The sequence below is a fragment of the Zootoca vivipara genome, chromosome 11 (genome assembly GCF_965207765.1).
Source record: "Zootoca vivipara chromosome 11, rZooViv2.hap1.1, whole genome shotgun sequence".
Lineage (NCBI taxonomy): Eukaryota > Metazoa > Chordata > Lepidosauria > Squamata > Lacertidae > Zootoca > Zootoca vivipara.
This window is the reverse complement of record NC_142594.1, coordinates 31,703,695-31,725,223: the sequence shown is the minus strand read 5'-3', so window position 1 is coordinate 31,725,223 and position 21,529 is coordinate 31,703,695. Positions and strand designations below refer to the sequence as shown.

The 21,529-nt window shown below is 42.0% G+C and overlaps 2 protein-coding genes across 4 annotated transcripts in view; one reads left to right on the top strand and one right to left on the bottom strand.

Annotated features, from left to right (window-relative positions):
* The window catches only part of LOC118091708 (putative acyl-CoA dehydrogenase 6), a 49,919-nt gene extending 43,565 nt beyond the window's left edge, over positions 1-6,354 (top strand). Inside the window, exons 7-9 of the mRNA XM_035128939.3 lie at positions 1,066-1,227; positions 1,838-1,988; positions 5,380-6,354. Of these exons, the coding sequence (XP_034984830.3) occupies positions 1,066-1,227; positions 1,838-1,988; positions 5,380-5,470 (404 nt within the window). The 3' untranslated portion in view covers positions 5,471-6,354. The remainder of the gene's footprint in view (positions 1-1,065; positions 1,228-1,837; positions 1,989-5,379) is intronic.
* BET1 (Bet1 golgi vesicular membrane trafficking protein) lies at positions 2,303-20,032 on the bottom strand. Of its 3 annotated transcripts, none has more exons than XR_009558399.2 (5): positions 19,828-20,032; positions 13,775-13,890; positions 12,412-12,468; positions 11,343-11,549; positions 2,303-4,810 (listed from the first exon to the last, which is right to left on the bottom strand). XR_009558399.2 is itself a non-coding variant. In XM_035128940.3 (4 exons), exons 1-4 carry the CDS (start codon positions 19,844-19,846, stop codon positions 11,394-11,396), a joined length of 348 nt encoding a protein of 115 aa, XP_034984831.1. In that variant the 5' UTR covers positions 19,847-20,032; the 3' UTR covers positions 11,020-11,393. The 3 variants fall into 3 exon arrangements, 1 of the variants encoding a protein (XP_034984831.1); XR_015946282.1 differs by lacking the exon at positions 2,303-4,810 and adding an exon at positions 6,961-7,116; XM_035128940.3 differs by lacking the exon at positions 2,303-4,810 and having other exon boundaries at positions 11,020-11,549.
* Positions 20,033-21,529: the final 1,497 nt, after the last annotated feature.

The following is a 21,529-nucleotide window of genomic DNA, read 5'->3' as shown; positions in this document are numbered from 1 at the left end:
CCTGTTTGATGTCAGGAGGCGACCCAGGGGACATGGCGCTGCCACAACACCCTTGACAAAGGGACATCTGAGTTTGCTAAGTGAGCTGTAAAATAGCAACAAAGCAACTTCAGCTTGAGAAGCTGCATATGTTTTCACATGAATGCTGGGAATAACTATTTTTGGCTACACATTTGTTGTGCGGAAGCAGCAGGGGGAATGGAAAATGGCAGGCAGTGTCAAATGTTCACAGAGGCACAGTAACACTTAAAAGTCATTTTCCTTCAGTGTTACGCTGAGAACTCGTCTGGGATATGAAAACGTCTTAACAAAGGAAGGCTTCCAGTTGCTTTGCAACTAATGGATTCTTAAGCACTAACGCTGAAGATTAAGCGGATTTCTCTCCCTTCTCAACCCTTGAAAACAGTTTTGCCACTGTGACGGTTTATAAAGTGGTTTGCTGTGGCTCAGTGGGAATAGGATTTGGCTGAGATTCATGGGGTGAATTCTTGGTGAACAAAGTACTGTAAGCTCTACTTTGCCGCAATCCAGAGTCCCACAGAAGCTCTAACACACATGCAAAGCTCCCCACAAGGTTCCCTTCTGTGTCTGAAAACACCTCACACGTCGTCTTCTTGTCCTTTAAAGTTGTCCTTTAAAGCTGTTTCCAAACACTAACTTGTTTGGAGGTTGCAAGTTACCCTACCCTGAATTGGGGAATCAGGCCCTCTGTGAATGAACATTATTGTTTGTTGCTTGAGGACTTACATGAGTGAATGGGTCGTCACAGGTGGAACTTTCATTTTTGCCTCTCATCATCTCGCCCACAATGCTTTTCAGTGGTCCATTCACAGAAACACATGTGAAGAAGAGCAATGGAACGATGCACATGGGTATGTGGACTAAGTCTGAACGAAGCAGTCATTGTTTAACCACAGGCTCTAGGGACACACACACACACAACCATATTTACCCTTATCATTATGGGCCACTTCTCTGGTAAAATTCAAAAGATTAGGGTTCATAACCTTTGAGGAAAAGTCATTCATTAAACTCACTTCCTCTTCCATTCTCTAATTCCTATAGTTTTGATGCCACTGGAAAATGTGATACAAGAGACAGTTGATTATACTCGCCAGCGTAAGGCATTCAACCAGCCAATACTTCATAACCAAACAGTGCACTTTCGCCTGGCAGAATTAGCAACGGAGGTGGAACTCCTTCGATCTTTACTCTATCGGGCTATTGGTAAGTGGACTGAAGTTTTGCTTCAGGTATCTGCTTGACGAGGTGTGTGTGTGTGTGAATAGGGTGTGTTCCCATCCTCAACTTTCCAGAGCAGATTTTGAGGGTGCTCGGGAGCTTGCTGGCTGGAGAAGATAAACTCCTGTTGTGCAAGTTGGAGTCTGTTACATTCATGCATAGACAGTATTGGGGGGAAACCCCCGCACTATTTTGTTAGAATTTATCTGCTTGTTGGATCAGATCAAAGGCCCAGCTCATGCAACATCCAGCCAGATGCCTCTGGAAAACCCACAAGCAGAACAGTACCACTCTCCCCACCTGTGAATCCCAGCAAGCGGTATTCAGACATACCACCTTTGACTCTGGAGGTAATGCATAGCCATTATGGCTAGCAGCCATCGATAGCCTTATCATCCATGGAGACACATTAAGCCACTACCTTGCTGAAGCTAAGCAGGTCTGGCTGTGGTATCTGCTTGAATGGAACTGCAAGTATGCCGTCTTGGGTTCCATGATGGATGGAAGAAAGACAGAATTAACTATAAAACCTAGCAAACAAAATATCCATATAGGCATTCTTAAAATGTATTCTTTATGTTTTCTTTTATTATAGCTCTGTATATCTGTGGCAATGATGTGACCAAATTTGCATCCATGGCTAAATTAAAGGCAGGGCGTCTAGCTCGGGAATTAACAGATAGTTGTCTCCAGTTCTGGGGAGGAATGGGGTTCACTAATGAGGTGCTGGTGAGCAGACTCTACAGGTGAGTGAATACTCTGTGATCAATATATAGATAGAAGAAATAACCTTTGATTTAAATGTTTTGTTTCTTAAAAAAATTACCAGTGGTATGCATTCTTATTCCTAAATGAGGTTTAATGGTTTGCGGCAAGGTGTTGTACGCTTGGAGTTAATATAAATATGGGGAAGGTATCTTCACGTTATTAAATCCATGCATCCAACATATTTCTTCACAACCCTGTTTTAACCAGTACATCACAATTTGATATTTTAAGTTCAACTGATGGAATTCAGAAAAGTGTACACCCACACAAGAATCGTGCTAAATAGGCAAGCCACTGTTTAGTTCAAGTGTTTATTATTACAGTCGATGGCCAGCATTAAGAAATCAGGATAAGGAGCACATCGTCTATATGTATATAATAAGGGGGGGAATGAAATAAAACAAAGTAATAAAAGTAGCATAAAATGAATTAAAATGGTCATCAGCATTAAACAAATTATAGTCATAGCACAAACTCCAAAGGTGAAAGTTACTTAACAACAGTTCCTGGCATGTGTTGCTTTCTGCAACACAGTACTTTGCCACCCTAAGAGTGATAGATGCATTTTGGTCTGAGAGAAGTAGGACATAAAATGTTTCTGATCAACCTGGCAGATAAGAGGGGCTCAGTGAAGTTTCTAGCAGATCTCCATAAGCAGAGCAGTGTGGGAGGTTATGGGTTGCTGACTAAGAGATAGTTAGTTGGGTTATTGAGTGGTTGGAGTCAGAGTGTGGTTGGAGGTTGAACCTAAATTGCGCTGGCATTCAACATCTTACAGTAGGCCGTTTCAGAGCCACTCCAGCTTTTTCATGTCCCAGAGGGATGAGGGAGCCCAGGGATAAGCCATATAGCTGGCGTTTGTGGGTTGGCTTAACCCATGCACTGACCGCCATCCTGAAGGGTGAGTGGGGCTGAGCCAGTTGGGTGGAAGGTGAGCTTCAGGCAAAGTTGAAAATGGCAAGCCAAGCCCTGGCTTTGGCCTTCTGAAGGCTGACCTCGACATAGGCCAGCATTTGGCATGAAATGGGGTATTTGAAGAATAGTCCTCAGAAATTTAGATTGAATTGCTCTATATTATGTCCCCGACTCTAGTGTAAAACTAAGGGTCATCATAAGAGTGGGTTAGTGATTTGGCCTGAAAGAACCTAATTACATAAATTATTAACTCCTCTGCTACGGTTTAAATAAAAAATAGCAGAAGTATTCTTTTGGGCTGTCAGATCAGCGAATTCTGCTTGTGCCTTCCAGCTGCCATTGGCTTGAAAGACAATGCCCAGGTATCTGAAGGACTTTCTTTACCTGTTCTATATTATGCCCATTTATGAGCCAGCTGCAAAGCATCGGTCTTTCAGCAAAGATCATGACCTCTGTTCGCTGTTTAGTTTAAAATGCAAATCGTACTTTTGGGAATTGAAACTCTTCAGCCAAAAGCAATTTATAAAGTTCCAGTTGTATGTGCAAGTATCCATCTTTGAATCCTGGCCAGGCGGTAGCAGAAATGCTACAGACAGTCCCCTCCCTGCCTTTCTATTCTTCCTTTCTGCAAGGGTATTTGGTAAATTCCTTTGAAAAACTTTGCTTCCTCAAATGAAAGTCAGGGATTGACTTCATTCCTCATCCCCCTTGCCCGGCCCCCCACCAGATATTCAGTATTTTATTCATTTTATTTTTCTGGGGACGGGGAAAGCTTTTCAATAAATGCTCCTACTTTTGCTCAGACTTCATTACTGTTCTCAATGACGTTGTCACAGTAGGGTTTGTCTCTCATAACTGAGCAGCATGTACCCTTAACCTCACTCCCTGGTGATGTTTCTGCGTCTGACGCATAGTAAGCGTCTGACGCATAGGTCAGTTTGCGTTACTACAGCCATCATATCCCATAGCATCTGGCTGCTGCGTTTGGGCTGCAAGTTGCTTCATAGAGGAATACTTTAGTCAGGCTGACAGTCCGTCAGCTGTCTTGTTCTTGGGTTAACCTTTCCAAAATTGCTCTCAGCTATGGAAACATCCCCCCCCCCCCCAGTGCTGTGGAAAAAAGAATTTACAAAAAGTCTGCTTACCTCAGTTGCCACGCTCTGGGATTTCTATTTGTCAGCTTCCTTCTCTGTGTCACTCTTTTTACTTTCCCTGTTTAGGGAAGCTTTTAATGTGTGATGGATTTCTGTATTTTAATGTTTGATGGATTTCTGTATTTTAGAATTTCTGTTTTGTTGGAAGCCGCCCAGAGTGGCTGGGGGAACCCAGCCAGATATAAATAATAAATTATTATTATTATGCAAGAGTTTTCATGGAATATCTTGGCTATATGATTGTACAAATGGACACATTGTTTGTGGGTATGTGTCCCTTACTACAAGTGCACTTTAAAAAAAATTTGTTTCTCATGCAAGTAGTTTAGAAATCCCACTTGCTTGGACAAATTAATTTGACCAGCTACTGTAGTTATTTCAACCCACATACTTCAACCCAGCAGTTCTTTCATATGGGAGGAGGCACACATATATTGTCTCATTGGGTGAATATATTCAGTTGGTAAGTTTCCCCATTCACTTCAAAGACTGGGCTGCCTCCATGGGCACAAAGTGTTAAATATTCAGAGCTATCCCCTGAGGAACATAGGAACCTGCCTTATACCAAGTCAGACTATAGGTCCATCCTGCTCAATAGCCAGTGTGGTGTAGTGGTTAAAAGCGGTAGACTCAATCTGGTGAACCGGGTTCGCGTCTCTGCTCCTCCACATGCAGCTGCTGGGTGACCTTGGGCTAGTCACACTTCTCTGAAGTCTGTCAGCCTCACTCACCTCACAGAGTGTTTGTTGTGGGGGAAGAAGGGAAAGGAGAATGTTAGCCGCTTTGAGACTCCTTCGGGTAGTGATAACGCGGGATATCAAAACCAAACTCTTCTTGTTCTTCAATATTATCTACACTGACAGGGCAGAGGCTCTCCAGGATTTCAGATAGGAAATTGCTAACTCTACCTGGAGATACTCAGGGATCTTCTGCGTGCACAGAATACCACTGAGGCAGTCCTTCCCATGCTTGTAAGAAATTAAAGCAAGAGGAAGGATCTGCAAGAAAACGTTGTGGAATGCTCTTGTTAAGCGTTCCAGCCAGCCATGCCCTTTCCCTAGAAAAATGAGGGCTGATGTGTGTAGTTGTTTTTTGACTAAATGATACTGAATATCGGCTGAATAGTTTCCATTTCCAGACTTATTGGTTCATTCATGTAATGGGGAAGAAGGTAACGTCTTTCAGAACCTAAAATTCTTTGCAGTGATAAGAACACCTAACTGCAGTTGTGTTTAAAAGTTGCCAGATGGGACAATCTTCATTTTGCCAATGTTATTTTTGCTTTGTTTTTCCTTTGCAGAGACTCTAGATTGCTCTCCATAGGAGCAGGTGCTGATGAGGTCATGCTTTCTATTATATGCAAGTACATGGACATCTTACCAAAGAAGTAACTCCCAGGACTCCTGCTGATCTCTGCTTACATTTCTGTTAGCTGAATTGGGTATTCTGTAAGTGAGGAAAAAATCTATTCTAAGAGTTACTTACCTTGAATGATCTTAACATTCATGTTGCTGGGATTGTGCCTTATATGGTGATACCATACCTAATAATTGCCAGAAACAAACGTGCAACCTTATTTTACCTCAAATATTATATGGCATGACCTATGCTCACTCTTTCTCTGGTTGGGCAGAGAGATGGACTACTTCTCTGGTTATTCTTACAAAGCTAAAACATTTTAATTATGTCACAAAAACCAGAGCTTTGAGCAGTAGCTTCTGGTAAAGATTGCTTGAGCCACACAGCTTCTGCACACTTGCCAAACAATGTAAAATTATTTACTTTTCCACCAGAAAGTTTTTTCTGGGCCTGCTTTTAATTGCTGTAGAAGTACAATTGTTGATTATTTGCTTTTAAATTCCATATAATAGAAGAACCTCATCATGTGTCAAGAAGAACTTCAAATACCAATAGAGTCTCTTAAATGCCTGTGTGAATCCTCTCTGCTCAAAGGAAAGCTTCTGGCAATTCCTCAATTGGAATAGCAAAGTATTGATTGCACACCTTTGTGTGTGCACAGCACATATCTAGGCTGCTCCAGAGTAATTGTTTAGGTTTATTGTTAGTGTAGCCGTTTTCAGCAAGGAGGCAATTAAAATGGGTAATTCACAGAACATGTTACAAAGCAAACCCCCTACAATTCTATCTGGTTGGCTAAATTAGTGTAATTTGTTAACGCATCTGACAATCAAGAAGTGGTAATTGACTTTGCAATAAGTTGCAAACAGTGGCTCTGTACTAAGCTGAATAAAAAATATTTTTAAATTTTGAAGAACTGGCTTGTACTATTTCTTTTGTCTGAAGCAAAAACAAAGCCTTACCCATCTGGACAGTGCAAGAGTGAGGCAGTTTACATTTAAAATAGACGATTCAGATCCTGAAACAGTTAAAAAATGATGGGCTTTCATAATAACAACTTTCACTGCTCACAATGCACATTGCTATCTTAAAACTTGCCTGCTTTAAAAGGACTTGTTTTGATCTCTTGCCCCTTATGTGTCCACATGGCTGGCCTTCATCAGGCTAGACAGACGGGGGTAGTAGCCATAGTGAGAAATATCCCTTTCCCCCCCTTAGTTTGCTATTTAGTTGCCCTGCTCTCAGCCTACTAAATCCTAAGTCTGGAACTCCTGGGCAAAAGGGACTGAAGCAGCCACACAGATAGTCTGTCTCACCTGCTTGGCTCGTCAGAGTTGGAAGGACTGGCTAGAGAAGAGAAAAAAGGGGCAAGAACTCTAGTCACAATAGAATGTTTCCCAGGTGCCCCACTCAATCAAGAAGTGAGAGGTCTCTGGACTTGCCTACCCAGCTCAAAGTCCTACCGTCATGACAGCTCAATACCAAGAGTTTTAAATTCACATTATTTTCTCTACTACAGAACTGTTTTAAAAAATATATTTATTGAGTTTTATGATTACAAAACAAGAACTATTCATCAATTCATTCATTTAAAAAAATTAGTGATGAAATAACAATGTTGGAATAAAGAGTAAGATCTAATTTTCTGTTCTTATAAACTGTAGGTGAGGCAGCAGTTCTAGGATTTTAAAAGACAAATACGAGTGTCAAATTCTAGATTTATGCATGTTTTTTCTTCAGTAGGTGGCTTTCTCTGCCCCCAACCCCAACCCCCCATTCACATTTTTTTTGAAGTGGGGGTATTAAGCCAGCTTAGTTTAATATTAAGCACTTTGGTGATTTCTAACATCTTCTAAGTGCCATACAGATATTTAAAAATGAGACCTTCTCTGCTCACAATATAATAGAGGGATGCAGAAGAAATATAGATTGGTGAGGGGAAGAGGAAAAGCAGCATTGCAGCAGTTACTTCTTCGCCAGCTTTTGAATGGGATCTGAGTTGGTCTCCCTCTGACCTTGATGTTCTACCCAGAAAGCTGTAGGCACTGTTGCCCCAAAGGCCTTTGGGCTGGTAAACTCTGTTCTCCCTTTCTTCTAGCTATTAAATTACCTGACTTAGATTGGGAAGCTTCAAATTCACCCAGTCACACAGCTCACTAGGTAAACTTGGGCCAGTCACTAACCTACTTCAGCAGAGTCACTGTGGAAGATAACAAGCAAAATGAATATATGAATTCTGGATAGGATTTCCCCCACCATTTCTAAGAATTACAACAATGGAAGTGCTGTTTTCAGTAAATTGCAGCCATTTTAAAATTTTATAACATTAACTATAAATCATGACACATTTCATTTGAGTATTTTTTAAAAAATACAAATATTAAAAGTTATCTGCAGAAAGGAGTTCTAAAGCACATGAACGCATAACTATATCCTTGCTCCTGCCAATATGGTGCTATGCCGTGCTCTTTTCCAAGGTGCTCACCATGAAGTTGTTACAGTAAGTGCTGCATGTTTTAACAACAAAAAAGAGGTGCTAGTACTGCGTACCCTTGACTACTCCCTGAAAAAAAGCCCTGGTGCCATGTATTTATAGACCTGGTGGAATGGCAAATCTTGATGACCTGAACCCTCCCCTCAACCCTTGTTAATGGGATCGTGTGACTAATCTTATTAAAGATAAGATGCAGTACAACTGAGTTGCCCATCACAAGATCCCCTCAGTGTATACACTCGACCATTTCTGCAATCTAGAGATTTTATTATTATTATTTAATCGTTCACCTCTAGTGCATACAATTCCACAGTACATTGCTCCGGGTAATTTCATAATGGCAGACTAGATTGTCTGAGGTTCTAGATAGATGGGTTATCATCTAATTGGCAAGCAGAAGTTGGGATAGCTTATTTAAAATATTTATAGGCTGCCTTTCTTTACAAAGACCTCTCAAAGATAAATTCCAAGACTGCATGCTCTTTTACCATTTCCTAAAATAGTGGAACTGTGTTAAGATGAGCCCCTCTTAACTTCTGAAAAAATGGCAGCCTGCCAAGGTGAAAGCCCCATATCTCCTAAAGAGCTCCCACAAATTGGGATACAGTGAGACCATGTAATCAGCTGGAAAACTACTTCACTGCTGCAGCATCACTTGTCCTGCAGCTGTCCCAGGAAACTGGCTGACAAAGTAAGGAATTTCCATATTCAGGAAGTATTTTGTACTGAATTAATCAATTTGGCATTACTTCTCAGAAAGAATGTCTGTAGCCATCACAGCAGCTCCAAATATTTTTGTGCTCTGTCTCCTTCCTGAGGCTTGCAAATATGCTTGTACAGTATTTCAACAACCTGGGTTTTGATCAGAGCTTCCTAGTCTAGTATACTGCTCTACATACTGGTGGGTTGGGCCTAATCCAAGGTGGATTGCAAAAGCAGCCCTGGCACCATATAAATTTACCTTAATAAGAAAATGGTTCTGAAATACATTAAGTTAAAGGTGGGGCCCAGGTCTGAAAAGGTTGAAGACTACAACTCTAGAAAATAGTTTAATCTGCAAGAAAAAACAAATGACACTGTCTATACCACAGATAGCAATTTATACTGTAATGCAATGCTATGCATATCTACTCAGAAGTAAATCCAATTAAGTTCAAGCAAAATAAAAAAATTCCTTCAGTAGCACCTTAAAGACCAACTAAGTTTATATTTTGGTATGAGCTTTCGTGTGCATGCACACTTCTTCAGATGCATGCACACGAAAGCTCATACCAAAATATAAACTTAGTTGGTCTTTAAGGTGCTACTGAAGGAATTTTTTTATTTTGCTTCGACTCAGACCAACACGGCTACCTACCTGTAACTAGAACCAATTAAGTTCAATGAGACTGACACCTAGGAAAGTGTAAGAAACATTTGCTGTTATATTAACCAGTACATCTATGTAAAACTATCAGGGTTTAACTAACGAAAACATAAATAATGTAGCAGTATTTTGATTTGGAACAATTTTGCCTAACCCATAGAGGGGCTCAGAACTATTAGCCTACTGAATAATGTTCTCAAAGCTGACAGTACCAGCCCCAATCTAGTAGCACTGAGAATGCCATCTCAGTCCAGTAACTGGAACCAACTGCAGGAATTGCTAATGCAGGCAGAAGATTTGGATGGTCTTCTAGATCAGATTAGGCAGCTTTCAAAGAGGAGAGACATAGTAATGGGAGACATAAAACAACTGAATATCTGTTGCAAGTCAAACTCTGCCAAGAGTGTCTCACCCAATGGGCAGAGCTGCAGCAATAGCCTCCCAGCTCTAGCGTCACTGTCACTTACTAGGAGGTAAGGCAGCCAAGTGCTGGATTGGCGGCACCAGTGCACATATAGTGCCATCCTCAACACTGCCTTACTCCTCCCAGTAAGCAGAAGCAATGCTACTGTGAATTCTAACCTCTGCTAAGAATGAAAGGTCTAATAAATTCCCGTTTTGCTGACAATTTTATCGTTTAGTAGATGAAAGAAAAGGCAAGGAGAACCAGCCACCCTAGACCCGAGTCTCACCAATAAGAACTGGTTGAGGAGATGGAAGCAGTGGGAGCTTGGGTGAAGAGGTAATGCTATGTTGAGATTCATGACAAAGATGAAAGGGAAAGCAGAATTAGATGTGCACTCTGGACTGGGTTCAACACGTTTAAAGAAATAAACATGAGTTGGCAGTGTGAAGCGATTAAAAAGGCAACTGTTATTGTGAAGTATTGTATCCAGATTGCAAGAAGTAATAATACTACTTTGCTTTGGTCAGTCCTTATCTAGAGTACTAGGTCCAGTTCTGAGCACTGCCATTCACAAAAGATCCTGATGAGCTAGAATGCATTCCAAGGAAGGCAATGGGGGGTGGGCGGGGGGTTGAGGGACTTGGAGCCTATGTGAAAGGTGGAAAGTTAGGTTGCAGTTTACCCTGGAGAAGAGACAAGTACATTATGATAGCTATTTTCAAATATCTGAAGAGTTGTCACAAAGATTATGGAGCAAATCTAGTCTCTGTTGGTCCAGAATTAAAACTAGTGGATTAGAACACACACACCCCAATATAAGCTGATTGACAATGGAACAGGCTACCTCAGAAGGTGGTAGCCTCTCCTTCATTGGAGGCTTTTAAGTAGGAGCAGGATGCCAACCTATGAAGGATGCTGTAGAAGAGGATTACTTGCATTGGAAGGACCTCTCAGCTCCATGGTTCTATGCACAGGACACAAGAACCATAGAGATCCAGACACAGAAGCCCACTTTCATGCTCACTCCTTGTGGGTTGGACCACTTGTCTATTTTGTTGAAACCCTAACACCACAAAAAAAGCCACAGTCACAAGGCTTCTTAAGAAAGGGAGAAAATTAGCAACACCACACCTCAGCCATTCTTTTTAACAGTTCTGGTTAATGTAAATTCTAACTGCAGGAATGAATAAACTGCCGTGGACACAATCCAGCCAAAGTTAAGCATATGCTGACCTTTCCCATTGAAACGACAAGGCTTAACGGTACTTTGCTTTGCCACGATCATGTACTTCATTAAAAAACAACAACAACTGAGTATAACCTTGCATCATCATCAAATGCAATTCATTCATTTTATTGTTAATGGTATTTGGAAAGTGGAACTGGTGTTTTTAGGCATTAAAAAAAATCCTTTTCACGTCATTCTTAATATATACACTTCACTCCACAATGTTACTTCTCTCTTGGGGGGGGGGGGCTCTACAAAGTGCTCAGCCTTGAGCGGAATTCAATTTAAGAACCCTACAAAATAAGGGTTTTAAAAATAGATGTAGTTCTGGCCTGATAATCATTGAGGAACCACACGCATTAATACTTAATGCAGTTTATAAAAAATAGCTGATCATTTTTCACAGATACCTTTCTAGGATCTTGACGTGGCGCAAATCATCTCGTATTGGAGAATATCCATCACCTCAATTTAATAATCCAGTAAATTACAAAAAAAACAAACAGTGAGAACAGCATCATGTAGCATAAGAGTTTTGTTTGGCTTCCTCTGGAGAGTGTTTTCAGTCTACCCATTGTGGCACCAAGAAATCCACTTGTTGTATCAAATTCATTGTCCTGCGGTAACAAAGTAGGAAATTAGTCTGTGCTTTATACAATTTTAATTTGCAACACTAAACTCCTAAGAATGGCACCTCAGAGTTGCTGTGAGAATTTGGGGGGGGGGCAGAAAGACAACCATGCAAACTGCCTTGAGCTCCTTAGAGGAAAGGTGGGATATAAATGTCTCTCTCACACACACACACGTGTGTGTGTGTGTGTGTGTGTGTGTGTGTGTGTGTGTGTGATAAATAAACAGCTTTGCCCTGATCCAAAGCAGCATGTGTACAAAGTGACTTTTAGAGATTCTTCTTGCAGAGCCACTTTTCAAAGTTAAACTCTTTCCAACCATCTGGTGGAGTCTGACTCTAGCTCTTCCTCCCAAACAGCTGAGCAATGAATTTTTACCTTTTTAGAAAGGGTTCCACAAGCTCAGCTTCACCTATGAAACTGGAAAGGGAGGGGCACCAATTGACAACATGGTTCATCATCCAGGTGGGGAAATCCAGATTCCGCATGTGTAGTTCTGACCAGAAAAGAGCGCTTTTTCTTTTTTAATTAAGAAAACTCTGGCCAGGCACACCACAAAATGTATGGGCATATTTTGACGCTTATGCAAATTCTATGGAGAAATCTCAAAATAATTTAAGTAAACATATGAAAATGTTTGAAAAATTGATACCTAGAAATTTTATTTCTGGAAATAAAAGCACATCTACTACTAGAAGTCAAAATTACGGGTTCTTTAAAAAAATAAAAACCCAACAAATTATATACTGAGACATTTCAGAAAAGAATGTGCAACTAAATTTATCAGTCAGAGAGATAAACAAATTCTAAATTCATCTAAAGGAACTGAATACTTTAATCATATACATACCATTTCAGCTAGCATTTTATTTTGCTGTTTAACTTCTGATCCAATTTCAATGGAAAGCTATGAGAAAAAAGAAGATTGTGATCCCATACTGCTAACTGGATTACATCATGCAAAACTAAGTTTCTTTGGGAAACATCAAACGTAGCTAATATGCTTTCTGGAATCATCTTAAAGATCCAAGATACAGTCAACTCTGAAAATATTCTAAAAGATAATAGTAAATTCTAGTCTACGGCTTTCAGATACTGTATAAAACTTCTCAAACTAATAGCAACTAAAGTATTGACGTTTTGTAGTGTCATGTTACAAATCTTTTGTTCAAATTTCTTTATTTCTTGATATGAGATGCTTCAAGTTATTTAACGTACCACAGTTTTCATTTTCATTCTACTTGAGTATTTTAAACCACCTCTATAGTGCAGCCTTCTACAGCCTGTTTCCCTGATGGGTGTGGTAGTCCAACAACATATGGAGGGCACCAGATTGGGGAAGCCTGCAGTAGAGCACAGTTACCTTCCCCTAGTGTACAATGCCCAATCAAATTAGATTTATTGTATTTTATCTGCAGCACCCTTGCTCTCACATGACACACTGTGGTTCAAATAACATAAGGTGATGGGGATGAGAATTGTCTTGCTTTGACAAAGCCCATTTAGCTATGTTTATTCCATTGGCATAGGGACCCAGGTGGCGCTGTGGTTAAACCACTGAGCCTAGGGCTTGCTGATCAGGTCAGCAGTTCGAATCCCTGTGACGGGGTGAGCTCCCGTTGCTTGGTCCCAGCTCCTGCCAACCTAGCAGTTCGAAAGCACGTCAAAATGCAAGTAGATAAATAGGAACCGCTACAGCGGGAAGGTAAACTGCGTTTCCATGTGCTGCTCTGGTTCGCCAGAAGCGGCTTTGTCATGCTGGCCACATGACCTGGAAGCTATACGCCGGCAACCCCAGAGTCGGTCACGACTGGACCTAATGGTCAGGGGTCCCTTTACCTTTACCTTATTCCATTGGCATAGGAATAATTTAGCCTGATGGTTTACTGGTAGGTCGGTTAACTGACCTTGCTGACTTATAAGTCCTTTGGGAGTGCAACTCTTAGTCACAGTGTGCCAAATAAGCAGCGCTTCTGCTTTCCCAACCTGTAACTAATATCTTGATTAGCCAGAAAGGTCAGTGGGAGCTCAAATCCAATTAGACGGAAAATTTGTTCCACGAATGAGTCCACTATGCCTTCTGATGGGCAATATTTTGCCCAAATTCAATTAAGCCGTCTCAGTTTTTGCAACTATATTGCTATTACCCTGATTGAGCAAGCATTATGTACGTACTGCCATCAGTTTTAATGCTTCTACAATAATATACTTACTGATTTTATGGTAGTGACTTTTGAACGCAAACTTTCAGTTAACTTCTCATTTTCTTCCTCAAATACACTGTACCCACTGTTGCTGTAGCCATAATTGCCGCCAGCAGCTCCTTCACCTGAGAAGGACATCAGTTTAGACCCCAGAAATAGAGCAAAAAAACAAAACAAACAGGATTTCTAGAGGGGGAAGAGCAATTTCCTTTTATTACACCTGTCTAAAGAGATTGAGGCAGGCATTGGTATTACACAAGATGAAGACCCAAAGTGTATGAAGAAAGGAAATGAAGGGAACACAAACAATTTTTACCTACTCCACCAAATGCCTCCACACAAAACTTTTTCACATACAATTCCAAACCAAAGGGAACCTTTGGATCCAGAAGTGTATATCAGGGGCCAGCAACCTTTTTTAGCCATGGGCCGGTCCACCATCCCTCAGACCATGTGGCGGCCCAGACTATATTTTTAAAAAGAAATGAACAAATTCCTATGCCCCACAAATAACTCAGAGATGCATATGAAATAAAAGCACACATTCTACTCATGTAAAAACATGCTGATTCCCGGACCGTCCGCAGGCCAGATTGCGAAAGCGATTGGGCCGCATCCAGCCGACAGGCCTTAGGTTGCCTACCCACGGTGTATATCATTCAAAAATGATTGAACAGTCCAAAACCACCTCCCATTCCCACAACTTTCATCCTGACAAACATCCAGGTCCATCAATGTTCTTTCCTGCACCTTCCAAAATGCTAATGCCTTGCTGGATCAGATGAATGCACCATCTTGATTATACTTGAACAGAGACTCATATCTGAATGAATTCCTCATGTACATTTAAATGCTACCAGATGGCTCAAAAGATTTACTACACTACAACAATTAGTGGACAGTTATGGATACAGCCAGATACATGCAATATCCATTTTTACAGCATAGATTTTAAGTGTTAAAAGAAACCCCAAATCCATGCTGTAAATATTTCATCACACACACACACACACACACACACACACACACACACACACACACACCAGTTGCTTCATGCTGTGTCACACAAATGCAAAAACAAGGCCATTAGTGGCATCTCTTGCTGGACTGCAACTCCCATCATTCTTGACCACTGGCCATGCTGGCTGGGTGCTGGGAACTGAAGTCCAACAATGTATTGTTGGCCCCAGGTTCCTCACCCCAGCTTTCACGATTTAAGGAAGTACTGTTTGTAACTCTCTTCAGTGCCTGCAATATGGCATGGCAGAGCTACTTGGAAACAAAATTGAAAGCTCTGCTGCATACATTCAAGTCTCCGAACAAGCAAGTCATAGGAGTCACCAGACTAGAATGAGCAAGGAACTCCTTTTCAACACAATGAAAGTACAAGCTGCCCCAGTCAACACACAAGCTGTTATGTGCACATCTGAAAGAAAATCCACGGTGTAGCCAAATAAACTGAAAATACAACATGTACTGTTTAGAATAATTATTGGCAATTTTAACTGGCCTTAATTTATTTCCAATTTCAATTTTAATCAGTGCTTCAATCTGTAGTCCACCACTTTAAGGAGACTTTGGGAAGCGGACATTACCACAACTTTCAACAGACTGGTTAATGAGATTCTGTCTTTTCCGAAAACAAAGACACCACAAAAAGACAAAACTGTCAGGCAAAAAGATAGCAAGTACTTTTGACCTTTTTCCTGCATTAAAGAGCAATGACTGTTCAACAAAGACCACAAGTGATGTAATTGCAAGTGTTACATGAGTCCACCTAATGTAAACATTGCAGGAGACTGCATTTTGTCGCCAACATGATCCTTTTGGTTGATCTGCATTATTCTTCCCACATAAAAACAAACAAATCAGTCAGAACAATAAATAAATACAAATACAATAAATAAATATAAAATCCAATGTTTAGAACTGTAAAGTTTATAATTGAAAAGTTTACAAGCCTATAAGCCTACCCCACTCCAAGTGGGAGTGCCAAAATGCTTTACACTCTGCCAGTTTACTGAAAACTTTATGGTCTGGAAGACTATTTTACCCCCAATAACAGAAGTGAAATAATGAGTTTTGTTTTATTTATTTTTTATTTATTTTTATTTTTGTGTGTGTGTGTGTGTGTGTGTGTGTGTGTATTAATTTTCCTGTGAAAACTCCATGCACAGAGTTTAGCTGGAACAATATTTACAAGTGGCTAGAACGAAAGATATCAGAGATATTCATTATGCAACTTGTAGAACAGCTCACTGACTTTTCTTAGGAAGCTGCATATCAAATAATTACTTTACTCAGTCAAAGTTCAGTTATGTATCACACTCTAGGGATGTCTTAACCCAGATGTTGTCTGTTTTATGACTGACGCAACATGCAAACCACAGTCAGATTCTTCCAGAATCTCAGCTGTCACTTTCAGACAATGACTCAAAACTGCATCTCTCCCACAAGAATGTTTCTTAAATCCACCAGTGACACTTCTAGTGCACACTTAGCAATTTCACAATTGCAATATTCAAACATCCACATACCTGATCACCAGAAGCAAGTGTCCCTGCCCCACACTGCTACCACAAAGATCCCAAGAGAAGACAACATGAAAGCAAAGAAAATACCCTCACACCTGAGTTCTGTGTGATTAAAAAAAGCAGCAATACCAGTGAGGTGCTACTAATGCCTCACAAGACAGTCTAGCAAAGAGGAGAGAAACCACTGATGAAACTCAGCTTGACTTATGTTTCTCATCAGTCAGGTGAGGCAGTGGAAGTGCTGAATCAGTGCTTGGAAGCTGTAATGGACTGGATAAGGGCTAATAAACAGGTAAGATTCCTCAGTTTTCATCCATGGGTGGTTCATTTGAGAATGGAGGTAAGATTGAACCTGTTCTTGATGAGGCTGCATTCTTCACATGGAGCAAGTTTGTAGCCTGGTGGTCCTGATAGACCTTGCAGTCAGTGGAAGCTAGTTGCAACTGCTCCTGGACAGACAGCCTGACCACAGTTGTCCATGTCCTGATAACATGTTTATTAGACTACTGCAATATGCTGAATGGGAAGCTGCCTTTGAAGACTTGCCAGAAACTTCAATGGGTTATGCTGCTGCTAGTCTGAGACAGCCCAGAGGGATTATATTTTGCCGGGTCTGCAGACTGTCAGTCCATCTCTGGGCATACTTCAAAGTGCTGGTGATCACATCTGAAACAGATTGGGACCTCCGTAGCTTAAGGACCATCTTCTCCCATATGACTATTTTGGGAGCAGAAACCCTCCTCAGAGTTCTTCTACCCTCCTCTACCTAAATACAAGGGGTCTGGCTCAGTTGAGGGTCTATGCAGCTGTGATACATGTGGAATGTTCTCTCAGAATCCCGAGCTTAGCATTACAGTCGTACCTCGGGTTGCGAACACCCCGGGTTACGAACAACTCGGGTTACAAACTGCGCAAACCCAGAAGTATTTTCACGGCGCGTGTGATTTGCGCATGCGCAAAGCGCGTAAATAGCGCTTTGCGCATGCGCAAAATGGCGGTTCGGGTTACGAACTTTTCGGGTTGCGAACTGCGACCCGGAACGGATCGCGTTCGTAACCCGAGGTACCACTGTACACTCAAACAAGGAACCATGCTGGTAAGCCAAGAAGACAGCTGTTTAACTTTGTGATAGCCAGATGTGGGAATGTTGGACTAGGACCTGAGAGCCCAGGGTTCAAATCCCCACTCAGTCATGAAGCTCACTCGGTGACCATGGGCCAGTCTTTGTCTCTTGAGCTCCTTAGAGGCAAGGTGGAATATAAATATAATAATAAATAAGGGATGGGGATCCATTTTCATTGACCTAAGGGCTGCACTCTCTTCTGGACAACCTTCTGACATCACACATCAGTAGTAGGCAGGATCAGAGGCAAAGGTGAGTGGAGCAACTAAGGTAAATTTTACCTTTGTACACACCACTATCTCCCCTCCCTTCCAGGCAAGCAAGAGGCATTATCAGAGTTCAAAGATACATTCCAACCAAGTCAAAACACTTAATGAAGGTGCAAAGTAGGGATGGTGAGGGATGTAGTTAACAAGGTGTAACCTGGAGAGATAGGCCTAGACAGCTGCAACTAGGTCCTGAGCCACAGGTTCCCCACACCCGAAACAAATTGTTTCTGCACTGCAAAGAGAGTAAATTTTGACAAATCAATCCAAATATGGAAAAAAATATGTAAAGAGGAGACAAGAGGGGGAAGAAAACACCTCATCGTGCAGAATTTGTTATAACCAAATTACTGTGCGGGCAACTCTGCAAGTCCCTAATGAATCCACAGGGACTAAGAGTTTGCCAAATACCCTAGCTATCCATTAGTCTGCTGTCCAAATTAGGCGGGTTCATTACAGTACTTGACATTACCATTGTAACAGTAAATGATATTTTCTGTCTTATTCATGAAAATTAGCATTCACCCACCAAAGAGCTGCTGATAAACAGAAAAATATGTCGCAGGTCAAAGAGTGGGAGTTTGTTTCACAGAACTCACTGCTAGAGAGAAAATTTCACAACACTCAGCAGGACGTGATTAACCTGATGAAGACCAGGCTGCATGTGGAGCATCCTTTTGGGAAACGCTGCTGTTTCCATAGTACTGCTACCAGACCTGGAAACAATGAAAGGGGTCTTATCCAGAGTCAGTCCATTGGTCCTTTTAGTTCAGTAAATTACAGTACAGTGATTGGCCGTGGTCTTCCAGGGTTTCAGACAGAGGTCCTTTCCAGTTCTACCTGGAGATGCCAGGGACTGAATCTGGGATTTTGTGTGCTCTGCCACTGAACTATGGCAAGTATAGAGTGAGCACCTCATTTCATTTCTGCATTGGAATTACTAGTTGAAAGGCTTTCTGTGACAAAGATACTGAAACCAGTGCCCAATGTAAGAGAGCAAAGGAAGAGGAATGGTCAAGACAGACACTATTAAGTGTGCGTCAAAAGAAGTGGGATGGCTTCTCACCCCACTTCAAGCACTGGCTAGAAAAAGAACAGTTGTATTGTTGGAAGCAATTGCACCAAAAAGTTTGGGGGAAAATAGGGCGCTGTGGGTTAAAGCACTGAACCAGTGTGTAGTGATTAGAGTGTCAAACTAGGACACTCAAATTGCCAGTCAGCTGTGAAGCTCACTGGATGACCCTGGACCAGTCATGGACTCTCAGTCTAACCTACTTCACAAGGCTGTTGTGAGGATAAAATGGAGGGTGGGGAGAACCATGTGCCCCCCCTTGTGCTCCTTGAAGTAAAGGTAGAATATATGTGTTATTATTCATATTACTATTAGCAACCAACCAGATGCCTATGGGAAGTCCAGCGAATGGTATTCAGAGACATGAAGCTTCTGATTGGGGGGGGGGGGTACTTAAATTTAAAATTCACTAAGTATGGACAGTTCCTTCCCATTCACAGAACATTAGATTACTTATACCGCTGAACTCGAATCTCGGTTCAAAAAGTGAAACTGAAGTACAATTTCTCCCATCACAGCTGTAATTCAATGAAAACACACCAGCCAGCACAACATGAATCACAGGAAACAGATGGCACCGTAGAGATCCACCACTCAAGTTTACAAGGCTCAAGTGAGTGCCTAAGCAAAAACGCGCAGCGGGTTCTGAAATAACAGCTGCAGAGATGTTCAGCTCACAGGCCCAACCCCCGACGGGAGCAGACAATACCAAGGAGTAAGTAAGGAGTAAGTTACAACACGTCTCCTCTCGTCCAGACTGCCCATTTCACGCACGCACACTTTACTCGGGAGTAAGCCCTGCTGGGCTCAGTAGCTACGTACAAAGACCAGGGGACGCTTTACAGAGAGAGGGAACCTGTCCGCCCCCGCGCCAGGTGTTGAAGGGACCCCCCCAACTCCCTCCTGCACCCCAAGAGGAAAACACTGCCCTGGCAGCAAAAGGAAGATTTAGCCTGAAGACCTGGAGAACGGGTTGCTGGTCCCTAGCAACCAGCCAGGGCCTTGGCAACAGGCCTCTCTTCCCCAGAAGCCGCTTAGGCCCGGCTCCCCAACTGCCCCCCACTTACTCAGCCCGGCCCTCCTCATCCTTGCTCTGCCTCTGTGTGGGGTGGGCGAGGAGACGCGGTGAAGCCTCGCTCCTGCGACCCACGGGCCCTTCTCGAAGCCGGCCTTCTTCCGACACTCAGCCGGGCAAAAGTGGGGGAGCTTTACGAAACTCTTTCGCCAGACACAGCTCACCCCACAAACGCCACGACAGCGCTTAAGTCCCGCAAAGCGTTCCGGGTAATGTAGTTCTCGTTGGTTTCCCCCCCGCAAGGTCCTCTGGGTAACGTAGTCCCCGTGAGCGAATGGGAAGAGGCAAAGAGGAAAGGCGGCAGGGCCTGGAGGTTTCTGGGTAATGTAGTTCCAATAGATCCAATCCGGCGATGCCTCCGCTGGGAAATTAAGTTCCACGGGCGAGTAATAAACGTGGATGATGAGATATGGGGCGGGCCTAAATAATCAAAAATGAAAACAGCAAAGTAAAAAGTACAAAAGCACGCCGTCGAGGAAAAGAAAAGAAAGCGAAAGTGGTTCATATTTACCTGCTCATCGTTCCAATTTTCTCCCCCTTTCGCTTCATGGGCATCTACGGCTGTAATCCATTTATCCCGGGGGAACAAATGGGACTTTCAGAGCAAGCCTAACCATGCCTGCTCAGAAGTAATTCAAGGGGTCTTTATCCCCGGTAAGGGGTTAGGATTGTTGCACTCTTACTTCTAAATAGGCACGTACGGTACAGGATCCCACTTAACTTAATGAATTGCAGTCTGAGGCTGCTCGTTAGTTTTTGGTTGTTTATTAGGATTAGAAAACGTGGGGCTGTGGGTTGATTTGTAGAGCACAGCCTATGATGTGGCCTCAGTTTAATATAGTCTCAGAATCATAGCTGTCAAGTTTTCCCTTTTCTTGCGAGGAAGCCTATTCAGCATAAGGGAATTTCCCTATAAAAATGGAGAACTTGACAGCTATGCTCAGAATACTCTCTTATATCTTGAGAGTGTGTGTGCTCCTCGCCTTTATGACAGTTTTTGCCTATTGGTGAAGGGGGGAGGGGTGTTATTTGTTTATTTATATCATATTAAATTTATTAATTGCTTTTACTGCAAAGGTGAATTTAAAGTGACTTACAGAAAAAAGCTTTTCAAACAGGTATGAAAGCAAGAGTAAAAACAACTTGAAAGGCTGACCAATAGAAGAGCAAGGCCAATTCATAAAATCATAGAATTGTAGAGTTGGAAGGGACACTGATGATCGCCCAGTCCCATCCCCTGCAATGCAGGAATCTCAACTAGATCAACACATGACAGAATCTCAACTAGATCAACACATGACAGATCCAACCTCTGCTTAAAAACCTCCACGGAAGGAGAGTCCACCACCTCTCATGTTCAAAAAGTACTGTCAAAAAGTAATGAGCAGAAAAGTAACGTCCCAAAGCCTGGGCGAATAAAACTGTTTCTGCTTGCCACCTAAAAACAGATACAGTCATACCTCAGTTTAGGTACGCCTCGGTTTGAGTACTTTCAGTTTAAGTACTCCGCAGACCTGTCTGAAACGGATTAATCCACTTTCCATTACTTTCAATGGGAAAGTTCGCTTCAGGTTAAGTATGCTTCAGGTTAAGTACAGACTTCCAGAACCAATTACACTCATACTTCGGGTTAAGTACGCTTCAGGTTGAGTACTCCGCAAACCCATCTGGAACGGATTAATCAACTTTCCATT